The sequence below is a fragment of the Oncorhynchus clarkii genome, chromosome 12, assembly GCF_045791955.1.
Source record: "Oncorhynchus clarkii lewisi isolate Uvic-CL-2024 chromosome 12, UVic_Ocla_1.0, whole genome shotgun sequence".
NCBI classification, from domain to species: domain Eukaryota; kingdom Metazoa; phylum Chordata; class Actinopteri; order Salmoniformes; family Salmonidae; genus Oncorhynchus; species Oncorhynchus clarkii.
The window spans coordinates 33369646-33380558 of NC_092158.1; the positions used below are offsets into that span (position 1 = coordinate 33369646).

The following is a 10913-nucleotide window of genomic DNA, read 5'->3' on the forward strand; positions in this document are numbered from 1 at the left end:
TACATTTTATATTTTAAAAAACACCCATTTTTATTTTATTTTGTAAAATATTTGCAGACATTACATTTTTATTAAGATGGGAAATAAGTAAATAAGTGCGGGATGGGCACATACTCAATACAGTGGTTTGCATGAAGGCAAAGATTTTTCCATATCTTGGCTAAGAATGTCCATATCAATTCATTGGTTTGCTTGTCTTCTTTATTTTGGTCTGGATCCTTCAGTTGGTTATGGCAGTAAAGGTTTATCTGTTTGAGGAAAGTCAAGTGAGAGGATTTGGTGGTGCAACGCCAAAGGTGGTTTGGAAACCTCTCTCCCCTCTCTTTCCTCTCCTTCTCCTCCCCTCTCTTTTCTCTCCCTCTACCCTCTCTCTCTCACTCCTGGTTGTGAGTTCTGCTCAGACGAAGCTAAGGTGTTGGTCCTCTGGCACTCCGTACTTGCCCTTGTGCTCCTCAAACAGCTGGCTGAGTTCTTCTGTGTAGAGCTGATGGAGGGCATCCAGCTCTTCCTCTGTGGGCTTTTCATTCTTCTCCACTCTGATTGGCCGTCCCACTGTGGAAAGGTCAAAGGGTATGCAAGATGACATCACATTCAAATATAGGTTACTGTAGTAGTGCATAACGCGCAAAAATGTATTTGCTTTTTGGATATGATTTTTATTGAAGGTATTTGTTTAACATAATATGATGGCATTTTCAAGTTGGGATTGCCAAATAGATGTACACAGTGCCAGCCACTGTTGCTGAGAGGTTGCAGCCAACTGATGCAATCAAACTATCTAGCAAGTCAAATATGTCCAATGGGCAAATGTGTCCCTCTCTGCCAGATAGTTTACTGCCAAAAACAACAATTGCCTTTGCAACATAGTGCCTTTAAGCTAGAGAAAAGGATAAATAAATTGGGTAGATATAGTGAACAGCTACTGATAACCCCTCTGGCTTCAACTGGCAAGGCCCAACATTCCTAAAACCTTGCTTAGAGTTATCTAGTCTACTTAAGTATGAAATTGGAACATTGTCCTAGGCAGTAATTCAGAGTGACAGTGAAGATCAGACAGTGACTCACCCACAGTGTTGATGGGCTTCCTATAGGGTATGATACCAAAGCTGTACTGGAAGATGCCCCGCGCATGGAAGAGGGGCAGAGAGATACCCATGATGCTCTGCAGCTTGTCCTGAATCCAGCGGAGACAGGTGCCTCGAGGGTTCCCCACCTGGTCAAACAACTCGTTCTCTCCAAAGGAGAAGACTGGCACCAGATGGGCACTACGGAGGGAATGGGTGGAGGAGGGGAGCGGAGAGGGGTGGAAGAGAGGTGAGACAGGAGTTTGGCCTTCAGTTTTGTTACGGTCATCTCTATGAGTTTGCAAGGTACAGTATATTTGTAGAACGCAGACCCATGCAGTTTCCATTTCACTACTAGGTGTTGAAGTTATTCCTAAACTACTATACTATTGATGAAATTCACAAGCAGTCATGTAAAACACGTGATTTGAGCAAGCTTTGTGTATCCCACAAAATAGGTTGTGAGCGACTGTAGCTGGACTTGCTGTATAACCAGCAAAGTCAAGGGAAAACTGAATTGTGTAACACTGGTGTCACTTGACTCGTCCCTCTGCATGTCATACAGTGCTTGCACGCGGCCAATAGAAATTCCCAAAGGGCTTACACAAGTCACTATTTCAGGAAGCTGCCCACAAGTACACACTGTACATATTCATATCAAACTATGATGAAGTGATTGATACAATTGAAGTTCCTTGTGCAACCATGAGAGTAGTTACAAGATTTCATCAGAGACAAAGATAATAAAATGTCCTTCTACCCCTCTGGCACTGGTCTTACCCATGTTCCATTGCCAGTTTGACGAAACCTTTCTTATTGGCCAAGAGAATGGTGAAAGCGCCAGGGCGTGCGTCCAGGGCCTCGGGGGCTCCTCCCACTGCTATAACAACGGCATTCCCACCTCCCTGTCGACGTAACACATAGCTGGCACTCTCCTTGTCTGAGGGAATTAGACCTGGGAAATACATTAGACACACAGGTCAGGTGTTCGTAACAGTGGGGGGAAAATTTGGTACACTATTCTTCACTGTCGAACAATGATCAAACTCAAAGATGTTAATTTGCATCATGCTGGTTGTCCCCAGTCAATCAACTAGTGAATCCGATGTATTTATATTACCATCGTCTTTACAGCAACATACATTGAGTATACCAAACATTCGGGACACCCTCTGAATGGCACACATACAAAATCCATGTCTCAATTGTCTAAAGGCTTAAAAATCCTTCTTTAACTTGTCTCCTCCCTTTCATCTACACTGATTAAAGTTGATTTAACAAGTGACATCAATAAGGGATGATAGCTTTTCACTTGGATTCACCTGGTCAGTCTATGTCATGGAAAGAGTCTCTTAATGTTTTGTATACTGTATGTCAAAGTGTTTCACAGTAACCCGGCCTTGACCTAACCCCAACCCCACTAACCTGCCATCATGATGTAGTCTCTGAAGAAGGGGGCTCTGAACCAGAGAGGCAGCATCAGCAGGAAGCTGTCAAGGCCAGGGAACAGCTTCCTGAAACCTGTAGCGTACGTACAGAAGTTAATGAAGGCTCCAGCCACCAGCACCCCATGGGGATGGAAACCAAGGATGTAGTTCTTCCCGGGGTCCAAGTCTGCTGTCTTCACCAGCTGCAACACACAGGGGTTTCACTTGTGAATTCAATAGTCATAATAGTTATGTAGTTATATACTATACAGTAAACAGGGTGCATCACATTCATTTCTAAATCTGAATCTTTGTGAGAGATTTTCTGAAACGTTTCAAAGATATATTGAATGCCATACTCTCTAGGAAGCATATGAATTGACTTCCAGGTATTTGGCCTATATCTTCATGTCATGTGTATCTTCATCACGTGTCACCTGTGTGAGTTCTAGTTGTTGTTCGCCTGCCTCCACAGGGGCTGTGAGTAGAGACTATCCTGCCTCTAACCAGTATTAACCAGTGTCGCCTGTCTCTTTGCACGGGCAGATAGGAGATAAACAGGAGGAAGGATCATGCCTGTTGTCTCCCTTGATAGGATGGTCACAGGTTCTGGATGGGGGCAAAGTTTCTTGTTAGCTAGCCATGTGCCGGGAATGTTATGCCCATACACGTCAAACCAAAGCTGCTAAAAACACTTTTTGTATCGACCTCAGTGTTTGAGATTAGCAGTTCAAGGCCAATGAGCTCCAAAATCAAGTCCCCACCTATTAGTTATAGGGCTACGCTAACCTCTCACTAGCAAAACGAGGTTAGTTATAGTAAACACTAAGCAGGCTTTGGGTGGGATGCATTGACTTAATGGATTGAGATGATTCATTCAAGGATGAACCACCAATTGTTAATAACCCGTTTGACCTTCTCTCGTTCCTTCTCTTGTTTGTCTGTAGTCCTCTGTCTAATCATGAGATTTTGCTGTTTCCAAAAACAGATTACAGAATTAGTCAAGCTCTAAGACTAAATATGCCAATAATATTTCTGATTCTGTTGTCTGGGGCGATGCAGTCCTCGGATGTCTGGAGGTATATGGCTGACCCCAATATCTCAGCGTGGGGAATGCATGTTTGGGAGTGTACTGAATGTATATTGGGGAATGAAGCTTTATCCGAGTTTGGCTTATTGGCCAACAAAGATGTTGTATGAGTGAGAATGGAGCACTAGTCATTGGTTGCCATAGAGAGAGAACACTGGCCAATTATTATTTTGGTCTGTACTGGAGACAGCCTCTATTTTTATTAGCTCCTGTTCCTCCATGTTTACAATCAAAATGGGTGTCCCCTCCTATGCCCGCTGATACGGTGAACCCATTTTTCACATAATCTCCCACTCATGCTTGATATACAGTAACCTACATTGTATTTAACTCTACCATTTGAACTCAGCAGAGGTTTTAGGCATGTTGTTGGATCTTGGCTTGGAGTTGGGTTCAAACATGACAAAAAGTGTATACATTCTCCAAATTCAAAGTGATGAGAGGAGTCAGTGTCTATAAACTATAGTCATTTGTTTTCAGTTTGCATGTCAGAGTGCAGGCGGAGGAAATGACGCTGTCATTAGGGATGGTAGTGGAGAACCAGACCTCAGTGAAACCGATGACACCCTCTGAAGGACACTGCTCTGTTCAGACTAACATTTGCTCTTTATTCCAGGCTTAATAATGCATGAAGTCAGATGCTCAGTTGGCACTTAGGGCATAATACAGGGGAAATTACATTCCAGGTTTGAAGAAGTGATCTTTGTTTGGTACTTGGTGTCTGGTTGTGTTTAATGTACTGTATCTTTCCTTGAGAAATGAAGGAAAGTCCATATGAACTAACGATGATGATGCTCGTTCACTGTAAATTCCCGTGTGGAATCGATCTGTGTAAATTCACCATGTGGCATTCAGAACCAATTCATGTTTTGCTTGAGGGAGACATTACTCTCTCTAATACAGTTTTTCTCAGTGGTGTAGTGGAGGGTATACGCAAGTTTACGTGATAAACCCACTTATTTTTTTCTGCGTGCATTGCGTACACTCACTTCTTAATCCCCATGATGCATATCAAAGTAGTGTAGTGGAGGCATATGCCATATAAATTAATAAGGTTGATGGAACAGATCAGAATGTTTAGCTTAAAATGTTGATAAACTATACATTTCTTTACATTTTAGGCACAGCAATGTGCACACGGAGGTAGGCCTACATGCAAATATTCCAAAAAGCAATAGAATGATATCAGAATGATATCATTTAAACACATCTCTGAATAAGATAAACACTACATTTATCTGAGGCTAATTTCTAGGTCATCTGAAAATACCAATTTTATCTTTGATTACGATGATCAAAAGAAGCTTTAAAAAAAAGAGACACTGTCACTCACTTCAAGCGAAAGAAATAGGTCTATATCAAATCAAATTTGTTTAGCAGATGTTATTGCGGGTTGTTGCGAAATGCTTAACACCCCGGCAGTCCTACAATCTAAGCTAGATGCCCTCAATCTCACACAAATCATCAAGGAACCCACCAGGTACAACCCTAAATCTGTAAACAAGGGCACCCTCATAGACGTCATCCTGACCAACTGGCCCTCCAAATACACCTCCGCTGTCTTCAACCAGGATCTCAGCGATCACTGCCTCATTGCCTGTATCCGCTACGGATCCGCAGTCAAACGACCACCCCTCATCACTGTCAAACGCTCTCTAAAACACTTCTGTGAGCAGGCCTTTCTAATCGACCTGGCCCGGGTATCCTGGAAGGACATTGACCTCATCCCGTCAGTTGAGGTATTTTAGATAAGCATGCTCCGTTCAAAAAATGCAGAACTAAGAACAGATATAGCCCTTGGTTCACTCCAGACCTGACTGCCCTCGACCAGCACAAAAACATCCTGTGGCGGACTGCAATAGCATCGAATAGTCCCCGCGATATGCAACTGTTCAGGGAAGTCAGGAACCAATACACGCAGTCAGTCAGGAAAGCTAAGGCCAGCTTCTTCAGGCAGAAATTTGCATCCTGTAGCTCCAACTGTAGTTCTGGGACACTGTGAAGTCCATGGAGAACAAGAGCACCTCCTCCCAGCTGCCCACTGCACTGAGGCTAGGTAACACGGTCACCACCGATAAATCCATGATTATCGAAAACTTCAACAAGCATTTCTCAACGGCTGGCCATGCCTTCCGCCTGGCTACTCCAACCTACTCCAACCTCGGCCAACAGCTCCGCCCCCCCCCCCCCCCCCCCCCGCAGCTACTCGTCCAAGCCTCTCCAGGTTCTCCTTTACCCAAATCCAGATAGCAGATGTTCTGAAAGAGCTGCAAAACCTGGACCCGTACAAATCAGCTAGGCTTGACAATCTGGACCCTCTATTTATGAAACTATCCGCCGCCATTGTCGCAACCCCTATTACCAGCCTGTTCAACCTCTCTTTCATATCGTCTGAGATCCCCAAGGATTGGAATGCTGCCGCAGTCATCCCCCTCTTCAAAGGGGGAGACACCCTGGACCCAAACTGTTACAGACCTATATCCATCCTGCCCTGCCTATCTAAGGTCTTCGAAAGCCAAGTCAACAAACAGGTCACTGACCATCTCGAATCCCACCGTACCTTCTCCGCTGTGCAATCTGGTTTCCGAGCCGGTCACGGGTGCACCTCAGCCACGCTCAAGGTACTAAACGATATCATAAATGCCATCGATAAAAGACAGTACTGTGCAGCCGTCTTCATCGACCTTGCCAAGGCTTTCGACTCTGTCAATCACCATATTCTTATCGGCAGACTCAGTAGCCTCGGTTTTTCTGATGACTGCCTTGTCTGGTTCACCAACTACTTTGCAGACAGAGTTCAGTGTGTCAAATCGGAGGGCATGCTGTCCGGTCCTCTGGCAGTCTCTATGGGGGTGCCACAGGGTTCAATTCTCGGGCCGACTATTTTCTCTGTATATATCAATGATGTGCTCTTGCTGCGGGCGATCCTGATCCACCTCTACGCAGATGACACCATTCTGTATACTTCCGGCCCGTCCTTGGACACTGTGCTATCTAACCTCCAAACGAGCTTCAATGCCATACAACACTCCTTCCGTGGCCTCCAACTGCTCTTAAACGCTAGTAAAACCAAATGCATGCTTTTCAACCGTTCGCTGCCTGCACCCGCACGCCTGACTAGCATCACCACCCTGGATGGTTCCGACCTTATAGATGTCCACATATTCAAGTACCTAGGTGTCTGGCTAGACTGTAAACTCTCCTTCCAGACTCATATCAAACATCTCCAATCGAAAATCAAATCTAGAGTCGGCTTTCTATTCCGCAACAAAGCCTCCTTCACTCACGCCGCAAAACTTACCCTAGTAAAACTGACTATCCTACCGATCCTCGACTTCGGCGATGTCATCTACAAAATCGCTTCCTACACTCTACTCAGCAAACTGGATGCAGTTTATCACAGTGCCATCCGTTTTGTCACTAAAGCACCTTATACCACCCACCACTGCGACCTGTATGCTCTAGTCGGCTGGCCCTCGCTACATATTCGTAGCCAGACCCACTGGCTCCAGGTCATCTACAAGTCCATGCTAGGTAAAACTCCGCCTTATCTCAGTTCACTGGTCACGATGGCAACACCCACCCGTAGCACGCGCTCCAGCAGGTGTATCTCACTGATCATCCCTAAAGCCAACACCTAATTTGGCCGCCTTTCGTTACAGTTCTCTGCTGCCTGTGACTGGAACGAATTGCAAAAATCGCTGATCAACAACTAATCAACTTCAAACATCTGCTATCTGAGCAGCTAACCAATCGCTGCAGCTGTACATAGTCTATCGGTAAATAGCCCACCCAATTTGACCTACCTCATCCCCATACTGTTTTTATTTATTTACTTTTCTGCTCTTTTGCACACCAATATCGCTACCTGTACATGACCATCTGGTCATTTATCACTCCAGTGTTAATCTGCAAAATTGTAATTATTCGCCTACCTCCTGATGCCTTTTGCACACAATGTATATAGACTCTCCTTTTTTTCTACTGTGTTATTGACTTGTTAATTGTTTACTCCATGTGTAACTCTGTGTTGTCTGTTCACACTGCTATGCTTTATATTGGCCAGGTCACAGTTGCAAATGAGAACTTGTTCTCAACTGGCCTACCTGGTTAAATAAAGGTGTTCTCAACTAGCCTACCTGGTTAAATAAAGGTGTTCTCAACTAGCCTACCTGGTTAAATAAAGGTGTTCTCAACTAGCCTACCTGGTTAAATAAAGGTGTTCTCAACTAGCCTACCTGGTTAAATAAAGGTGTTCTCAACTAGCCTACCTGGTTAAATAAAGGTGTTCTCAACTAGCCTACCTGGTTAAATAAAGGTGTTCTCAACTAGCCTACCTGGTTAAATAAAGGTGTTCTCAACTAGCCTACCTGGTTAAATAAAGGTGTTCTCAACTAGCCTACCTGGTTAAATAAAGGTGTTCTCAACTAGCCTACCTGGTTAAATAAAGGTGTTCTCAACTAGCCTACCTGGTTAAATAAAGGTGTTCTCAACTAGCCTACCTGGTTAAATAAAGGTGTTCTCAACTGGCCTACCTGGTTAAATAAAGGTGTTCTCAACTAGCCTACCTGGTTAAATAAAGGTGTTCTCAACTAGCCTACCTGGTTAAATAAAGGTGTTCTCAACTAGCCTACCTGGTTAAATAAAGGTGTTCTCAACTAGCCTACCTGGTTAAATAAAGGTGTTCTCAACTAGCCTACCTGGTTAAATAAAGGTGTTCTCAACTAGCCTACCTGGTTAAATAAAGGTGTTCTCAACTAGCCTACCTGGTTAAATAAAGGTGAAATAAAAAAATATTTAAAAAATGCTTGTGTTTCTAGCTCTAACAAAATAACACAAAAACACAAAATACTGCAAAGTTTTCTAAGAGCTAGAAGCATGGGAGAACTGTCGGCTCCATTTTTACAACAATCATGGTTTTAACAATGGCAAAGAATTTATAATGACTCATGTGACCCGATTGAAACTTTGAAATAGTTTATAGTAGATAACAACGTTCTGCATTGTAACTGGAAGGAGAAATACACTGCTGAGCCATTTTGTTGTTGATGTTCACATGCTTATCAGTGCTTAGTAGTACAGAACAAAGTGTCAATTCTGACCAAGGGCAAGAGCGTGGACCCATCTCAGCAGAGACAGTTCTTAGGATAAGACCATTGATAGTCAAATAAATTCCAACCTATCTCTCAGCAGAACTTGTCTCCCTATGCACAATCCCTATTCCACCACTAGATGGAGACATCAACCCATCCCTCCCTCGTGTCAAAAAACATGCACTGACCTGAGCCCTGCTCTTTTATTGATAAGCCCCCCAAATAATACAGACACAAACACTTATATGTATTTTTCTGGCATCACTCCTAAGCTGAGACCTGACAAAGAATGAGATCTGACAGTAAATGAGCCAATTACAGTGGGATCAGAATGGGCAGCAGGAGGATGTGGCTATCATGCGGAGGGAGCATACATACCTCCACACAACAAGAGACCTCATTCTATAATTGGCATTATCAGTTGCACTGTCTGGCTGGGCCCTGCCTGCTCCTGTATAGAGATAAGGGCTGAGGAGCCACTGCCAGATCGGTGGACTCATCCACTGCGGAGGGCTATAGCCTCCAGTGAAAATAACACAGCGGGGATTTGAGATGAGGATGATAGAGTTTACTGGTAGCAAGAGATGTTGGGAGATACTGCCTGACCTCTAACCAATAAATTGAATAAAGGACTTTACATCTCCATAGTATATGCACTCCCACAGAGAATGTATGAGAATTGTCTGTATTTATATTAAACATGTATTCTCAACTGAACATTAAAAAGATGACAGCTCTACACTACAGTTCTGACTAAGTATTGTCATCAGCAGCTCGCAGTAAAATCAGTAAAATCTGTAAAGTCAGTAAAGTCATCCCACCTTGACAGGGAAGTAGTCCCTCATGTAGTCCCAGACACGTAGGTGGCACAGGAAGTGGAACCTGCGGCCCCCCTTAGACGGCGTTTCCCAGTCGACGAAAAACCACCAGGCATACAGCACGCTGATCAGCCAGAACCGTGTGAACATCAACACAAAGAACATCATGATGCAGCATGGCGCTGGAGTAAGACGACCAATGCAGAGAGACAGACAGACAGAGACACACACATAAACATTAGTCAACTGGGAATATTAGTGTTAAAAATCAATTTCACAGAAATGGAATACATGGATTTAGTTTTCTATGTGATTTGGTCGTTTGTATGAGAAAACAGTGGAAGTCTATAAGTTGGGGAGACTTGAGGTCGATAGAGCAGCTTTATGAGGTGAAGGGCACTGCACTATTAGGTTACAACTTAACCTGCTGACGCACTGAGCAGCAGAGGGAAATGGAAGAGAGAAAAAGCTAGGGAGGGGTAGAGAGAGAGAGACCTTCTATGCTAACCAAGAATTGTACTACAACTCAAGCCATGAGTTTGACCACGTGACTTGAACAGATTAACCAATAACTAAGACCCAGAGTTTCTTGGTCATGAAAAACCAATACCAGGCAATGAGTTCCCTCTTGTCCACTAGGTACCACTGATGTATCCACTGATGTATCCAATCCCTCTATGGGAGAATAAAAAGTGTGGATGGCCTAATGGACAAATCTATTGTGACACACACTGGCATGATATCATGCACGGAAGACCATGGAGGTGTCTCCACTGTCGAACACATGTTATGTAAGAGTTAGTAAAGAGTAACTTAAGGCAGTGTCTTCTGCATGCACTTTCTTTGGTCCGTTTCAGGCACAACTCCATGGACTCATGGAAGTCAGCCAGCAGTGAGCCTGCATGGCAACTCTCATAGAATTTGATTTCAGCTTCTCCACACCGAACAACCCATTAAATAAACAAAACTGTAAAGAGCCTCCCCACTTGTTACACAATGAGGAAGAAAGACTAACTAACACCGTTGCACAGCACACAAACACACATAGACAGGTCAGGACAAACAGAGCAGAGACACAGACACTCACCCAGGCCCAGAAAGGAAAAGACCCACTGCAGCACTGAGGCCATCTGCAGTCTCCTGGTTAGGGGCAAGTCAGTAGGGGCAAATTGGATCTTCATGGTGAGGAACTGGAGAGAGCCGAGAGCTAGGCAGTGCAGGCAGATGGGAGGGTGAGGTCTGGGACTAGTACACCCAGGAGAGGAGTGAGCAAAGAGAGTCCAAAGTCTGCCTCTCTCCCTCTTTCTTTAGTCTTCCTATCGTTGTATCTCTGTAATCCTTTTAATGAATGGGTTGATTACTCAACCCATATCTATAGCTTCAAGAACTTTGATCTTGCTGTTACTGAGCAGCTATAAATG

General features: G+C 44.0%; 1 protein-coding gene across 1 annotated transcript; it reads right to left on the reverse strand.

Moving 5' to 3' along the window:
* Positions 1–10673, reverse strand: LOC139422005 (2-acylglycerol O-acyltransferase 2-A-like). Its single transcript, XM_071173147.1, has 6 exons — positions 10580–10673; positions 9496–9674; positions 2490–2694; positions 1845–2019; positions 1066–1265; positions 1–552 (listed from the first exon to the last, which is right to left on the reverse strand). The coding sequence occupies exons 1-6, from the start codon at positions 10671–10673 to the stop codon at positions 398–400; spliced, it is 1008 nt and encodes a 335-aa protein (XP_071029248.1). The 3' UTR covers positions 1–397.
* Between the last annotated feature and the right edge of the window lie 240 nt (positions 10674–10913).

Excerpts from the sequence above, each read along its gene's own strand:
- LOC139422005 (XM_071173147.1), bottom strand. The coding sequence starts at position 10,673 with ATGAAGATCCAATTTGCCCCTACTGACTTGCCCCTAACCAGGAGACTG. Across the intron at positions 2,695-9,495 it reads GGGACTACTTCCCTGTCAAG|CTGGTGAAGACAGCAGACTT; the intron begins GTGGGATGACTT and ends TGTGTGTTGCAG. Across the intron at positions 553-1,065 it reads GAAGCCCATCAACACTGTGG|TGGGACGGCCAATCAGAGTG; the intron begins GTGAGTCACTGT and ends ACCTTTCCACAG.